Source organism: Sinocyclocheilus grahami, unplaced genomic scaffold (genome assembly GCF_001515645.1).
Source record: "Sinocyclocheilus grahami isolate Dianchi unplaced genomic scaffold, SAMN03320097.WGS_v1.1 scaffold634.1, whole genome shotgun sequence".
Lineage (NCBI taxonomy): Eukaryota > Metazoa > Chordata > Actinopteri > Cypriniformes > Cyprinidae > Sinocyclocheilus > Sinocyclocheilus grahami.
Window position 1 is genome coordinate 622834 of NW_015505813.1, and position 6435 is coordinate 629268.

At 36.9% G+C, this 6435-nt stretch overlaps 1 protein-coding gene across 1 annotated transcript in view; it reads right to left on the bottom strand.

Moving 5' to 3' along the window:
• LOC107558180 (coatomer subunit epsilon-like) overlaps positions 1 to 4852 on the bottom strand; it is a gene marked incomplete at its 5' end in the record, with an annotated part of 6490 nt that extends 1638 nt beyond the window's left edge. Inside the window, 7 exons of the mRNA XM_016241800.1 lie at positions 180 to 248; positions 2409 to 2502; positions 2731 to 2784; positions 2896 to 3048; positions 4208 to 4308; positions 4557 to 4619; positions 4805 to 4852. Coding sequence (XP_016097286.1) covers positions 180 to 248; positions 2409 to 2502; positions 2731 to 2784; positions 2896 to 3048; positions 4208 to 4308; positions 4557 to 4619; positions 4805 to 4852 — 582 coding nt within the window. The remainder of the gene's footprint in view (positions 1 to 179; positions 249 to 2408; positions 2503 to 2730; positions 2785 to 2895; positions 3049 to 4207; positions 4309 to 4556; positions 4620 to 4804) is intronic.
• Between the last annotated feature and the right edge of the window lie 1583 nt (positions 4853 to 6435).

A 6435-nucleotide genomic window follows, 5' to 3' on the forward strand; every position in this document is an offset into this window, starting at 1 on the left:
ATGCGAATTTTGTCACTGTTTTGGAGCACACTGCCTTATAGATAACCTTAAGACTAACATATTGATACTAACACCCAAAAAAACTTTAATTTTGACTTTAATGGGAACTTTAACATGTTAACATCCACACTGCTTCTGTAGCTGACTGTACTGAGAACATTTATGTTTAGAAAGTTCACCTCAGGAGGTTTGCCCAAATGCTGTGTCAACACAATGAGGTTGATGAGTGTCTCCGGGTGGCTGCTGTCCTATAGAAGATAAAGGTTATGACTGGCTTGAATATAGTCCCACAACTGATCAGGGTTTTTTTTGTCTCGCATTTGATGTCAATAAGTCCAAAATGGACACATGTCAAGTGACTGGATTTGACAACTGGAAAAATGACAGAAAATTTCATCATTTTTCATCAGAAAAGCAGTGTGCACATTTCTGGTTAAAAATGAAAGGCCATCAACAGACAATTAAAACGGGAAGTATCGCCATTTAAATCAGCAGCAAGAATAAAAAAAGCTAGTCCACAGTTTATTAAACGTTGGCAACCTCTTTAAGTTATTCTTGACGGTGCTGTATTGACTGCTTTTAATGCTGTGCAATAAAGTACAGGTATGCAAACTCACCAAGGGTAAAAAGGGTGAAAAAAAACCCAACCAGGAACTATTCAAAATCCACACGAATCATACAAATTACCCATTCTGAATTCACAACGGTGAATTTCACCAAAAGGTGACAAGTTTGCATCCCTGAAAGTAGGACATTGTTTTGATACTTATATCCGTAATTACATTTTTGAGAAAGACATTTTTGTAGAATTTTTTTTGCATCTTGCAGTTAAATGTTGCCCATGCCCATCACGCATCATGTTCAGGAAAGCACATGCCCCAAAATCGTGAGATGTTGAGGAAAACATTCCAGTTAAATGTAACTGTAATTAAGTAAGTTAAATTAATTAGATATGAAATATAATTTGGTAGTAAAAGCAGGAGTATGTGTATTTTGGACATCATTTACCAATGATTGTATCACTTAATTACAAGCATCACAATTATTGAATTGTCATCTGTTAGAAGGACTTCTGAACAGACATTTAAAAGTTTATTTTGAAGTGCAATGTATTAAATGTACAAAATGTGTAAATAAGGCTCTGTAAAAACTACTTAAATTTTTACAACTGCTGTGTTGTAAGTATGTCCCACTGGATAAGTAAAAGTTTTACACGCCCACTTGAACACTTGTGCCAAATACAGGAACTATTCTAAATCCACACGAATCATACAAATTACCCATTCTGAATTCACAACGGTGAATTTCACCAAAAGGTGACAAGTTTGCATCCCTGAAAGTAGGACATTGTTTTGATACTTATATCCGTAATTACATTTTTGAGAAAGACATTTTTGTAGAATTTTTTTTGCATCTTGCAGTTAAATGTTGCCCATGCCCATCACGCATCATGTTCAGGAAAGCACATGCCCCAAAATCATGAGATGTTGAGGAAAACATTCCAGTTAAATGTAACTGTAATTAAGTAAGTTAAATTAATTAGATATGAAATATAATTTGGTAGTAAAAGCAGGAGTATGTGTATTTTGGACATCATTTACCAATGATTGTATCACTTAATTACAAGCATCACAATTATTAAATTGTCATCTGTTAGAAGGACTTCTGAACAGACATTTAAAAGTTTATTTTGAAGTGCAATGTATTAAATGTACAAAATGTGTAAATAAGGCTCTGTAAAAACTACTTAAATTTTTACAACTGCTATGTTGTAAGTATGTCCCACTGGATAAGTAAAAGTTTTACACGCGCAGGAAATATGTCATGTAAGTAGACAAGTGCTCAAGTGCAAAGACTAAGTGTGGGTATTGGGACATGCCCATACTTTCTGAATCTGCATCAGAGTAAACAACATTTCACACCAACAGGTGGCCTTAGTCTGTATTCATCTTCAAAAAAAATTAAACCAGAAATAGGATTGCAGATATACAAACCGTAAAACAAAGCAGAACTTGCATACTATTTTAAATGTGAATCGTGTTGATCAGTTGGTCTTCGGTTGCTTACATCACCGATATCCATGTCACTATGAAAATATTTGCATATGCTCAGGTAAAATGTGAACACTCTTCTATGTGTGCCTTCTTGAATTTTGACATTTTCGTTTTTTTTCTCATGCACTGGTTGGCTAAGCTGAACAGCCAATAAGAATGATCTCTCACAACCAAAGTCTCCGACTTAATTTCAACATGCTCAGTTGAACAAAAAGCCACTGAAGGTGGTCCAACTAGTGCAAACGATGCAGAACAATCTGCAAAAACTGGGCTAACAGACGCTCATCGATGGCTGCCAGCCCACTAACAGCCTTTAGACAAGGAACATCCAAGAATATTATTTTTCATGTTTACTTCAATACTCACAACTGCAAGGTTGACCCAGGCTGTAGCAAGCTGGGTCAGAGTGGCATCTTCATCTTGGTCTTGCATCTTCTTTAATTCCTTTCTGTGGAGGCAATGAGCAACACAACAGATCAATGAAAATAATACATTTAAAGCCATTAACTAAAAGCAGGTTTAATTTTTGTATTTGTAGCAAAATATTGAAGTTAAGCTACATATTTTGTCAAATATATGCTTTTTTAAATAAAACATATACATATACCTTTTGTACACACATACAAAACTAAATAATAATTTTAAAGAATGGATAAATAAATAAATAAATAAATACCTTGCCATATCAACTCTGTCCAACTTCAGAAGTATCTGGACAGTCATGGACATGCTATAAGAGAAATACAAAATGACAATGAGCAATTTATGGACTTGTAATCCAACTTGTGTTAGATTAAATCAACTATTTTTTTAAACTACCAGAAAGTCTCCAGAAACTCACCACTCCAGACTGTCTCCCTGGTGCAGGGTACGTAATGCAGCATCTGTGTTCATCTCATGCAGATAGATGGAAGCCGCCATCAACAGGAAGGTCGTGTTGGAAACATCAACACTCTTGGCCATCTTTTTGTCCAGTTCTGCCACTATTGCATCCCTAAGAAAAGTATTGGGCCATAAGATACATGAATCCGTTTTTACAAAAGCCAGGTAAATTTAGGTCAATATGTTCTCAAATGGTAAATGTCTAGGGAGCCCACAATAAGTTGCATTAGCATCACTAAGTTTAAAGGTCCCATGACATGCTGGTTTTTAGATGCTTTTTTATAGGCCTAAGTGGTCCCTAGTACTGTATCTTTAGTCTCTTTCCCGAAATTCAGCTTTGGTACAGAATTTCAGCCACTACGAGCCAGTCCCACAATGAGCAAGCCATGATGTCTCTAGAGGGAAAAAAAATATTGCGCTCACCTCGCACGGTAGTAGCTCATTTTCTCATAGGTGGGCCAAATTCTCTGGGCAGGGGGCAAAGCAGAGAAAGGGAAGGTAACCTTTCCCCGTATGACGACATAAAGGGAAGATTTCAGATTGGGCCATCTGAGCTTTCATTTTCTCAAAGGCGAAGCAGGATACCCAGGGCTCGGTTTACACCTATCGCCATTTCTAGCCACTGGGGGACCATAGGCAGGCTAGGGGAACTCATTTTAATGTTAAAAAACCTCATAAAGTGACATTTTCATGCCATGGGACCTTTAATGCATACAACTTCCAACAGATCTCCATTGCTATATACAATATACTGTGTAAATACTGTGTACCTGCAAAAAAGTGATGTTCTTCCACAGTATTTAGTCTTGCTTTCCAGTACAAACGTCTAAAAAAAAATTATATAAAGATACATTTATTTGAGAAGCAAAATGACATAAGTTTTGTTTTCTGAATCAAAATGAAACGAGACAACATATTTGTTGTTGCTTTACTCATAGGTTCACTTAATTTCAACAAGACTTCATATCTTCATTTTGCACCTCAAGAAAATGTATCTTGATGTTTAGATATTTGTATTGGAAAACAAAACAAAATCACCAAGAAAGATTCATTTTTTTCGTAGTCTGTGTAACATTTAATGCCACGACTTTATGTGAGACCTTTTGAATTTGCGGAAGGGAGAATTAAGACTTTTCAAGAACTTTTTAAGACCCACGGAAACCCTGGATTCCTTTAATGACAGAACAAATGGCTAGTGCGTACGTTTCTACATTTTTTATTATATACGGTTTGAAATAATGAAAACAAACAAAAAGTAAGATTGCACAAACCTCTTGCCTTCATTGGAGAGGTACTCTGCAAACATCCTGACAGCCTGCAGCTCCTCAGAGGAGCTGGACTTTATGTCATCCAGTACCACACCATACTTCCTCTAAGACAGAAACCATCAGTTAACCACCTACTTATTGATCACCATTTACCAGCACTAATCAATTTGATATAAAATGGACATTCTTTACTGTCTTTGTTGTTCTAAAGGGAAACAGTTGTGTATCTTCATTGATAGAGGGGGAGGGGTGGGGGGGATGCATTGTAGCTGACAGTTACATAGAAATATTAATTCGTTTGGGTGTTTATTCCGAACAATATCAAAACAACACAACAGACTGATGAACTTACCTGAGCAATATATGCCCTGTACAGAAAAATGTTCTTCTCAACATCCTTTTCTGGACTTGACGTCTAAAAGAAATATAAAACAATTAGATGTGGTTGTTTGTCATTTGTTAATTACAGTCTTTAAACAGGTACGTGATGTATAGCAGCTATAATGTATTAGACGCTAGCTAACAGACATACTCTAGAACCTAAAACTCCTGAGGAAATGTTTTCGTCTCACGAACAATATTGATTTGCAGGACACTCACCTTTACTTTCTGGGCTTCGTTAATGCAGTGTTGATAGCTGCCGATATAAAAATGAGAATGAGAATGAGTTTTTATTGCCAGGTATGTTTGCACATACGAGGAATTTGTTTTCATGACAGAAGTTCCACAGTGTAACAGAATGACAGTGACAGAACAAAAACACAGATAATAAAAAATAGAAAAATAGAACAAGTAACTAAGGAATAAAAATATACAAATCGACAATTGTATGTACAGGTATATAACAATAGACAGTTGTATGTACAGGTATATTATGTGCAAATTGAAATGTAGACTGAGTGTGTGTGTTAGATAAATAAATGTATTAGTGAATAAATAGTGTGTGTTCCACAGTTATTGTCAAGTGTTCATGAGATGGATGGCCTGAGGGAAGAAACTGTTCCTGTGTCTGGTTGTTCTGGTGCTCAGAGCTCTGTAGCGTCGACCAGATGGCAACAGTTCAAAGAGGGAGTGTGCTGGATGTGAGGGGTCCAGAGTGATTCTGCCAGCCCTTTTGCTCACTCTGGACGAGTACAGTTCTTGGAGAGAAGGGAGGGTTGTACCAATGATTCGCTCAGCAGTCCGGACTACCCTCTGAAGTCTTCTGAGGTCAGATTTGGTAGCTGAGCTGAACCAGACAGTTATTGAAGTGCAGAGGATGGATTCAATGATAGCAGAGTAGAACTGTTTCAGCAGCTCCTGTGGCAGGTTGAACTTCCTCAGCTGGCGAAGGAAGTACAACCTCTGCTGGGGCTTTTTAACAATGGAGTCAATGTGAGAGTCCCACTTCAGGTCCTGAGAGATTGTGGTGCCCAGGAATCTGAATGACTCCACTGCAGTCACAGTGCTGTCCATGATGGTGAGTGGGGGGAGTGCAGGGGGGTTTCTCCTGAAGTCCACGGTCATCTCCACAGTTTTGAGCGTGTGTTGAGTGTGTCACAATATTATGTGCCCGTTTCTGCCACTGAATAATAAAAAAAGGGTAATTGCGAGCTTTTAACTCACAATTCTGACATTCTTCTCAGAATTGCATAATACAAACTAGCAATTGTGACTTTTTTCAGAATTGTGAGATACAATTCTGAGAAATGAAATCAGAATTGCAAGATATAAACTCTTCATTTTCTTCATGACTTCATTTCTCAGAATTGATAGCCTAGGCCTATATGATATAATATAGGCTAAACTCAAAATGGCGAGTTATAAAGACTTTGTTCTCGCAATTGCGAGTTTATGTCTTATATACAATTATATATAATTGTGAGATATAAAGTCGCAATTACTTTTTGTTTATTCAGTGGCGGAAACAGGCTTCCTACATTTGTATTTGTTTGGATGTCAGGGTCAGAATTCACATAAATGATCCTACAGTTAAGACAGCTGTCGTGTTTGAAACCAACATACAAAAACAGCATTTGTATAATTGGACTTTTGTTTTTAAAACTTTAGTTACTGAGCTACAGTAGCCTATATAAACCCTTCTGACAACTTCCCCATGTGACAATATTAGCCCCATGGCTCCCCTATATCTTTAGTAGACTAATTTCAATGTACAAATAATTAAAATGTGAAAGTTCACCAGTGGGTTTTTTTTTTCACTGATGATTTGTTTCCTACAAATGTGCAGCCTT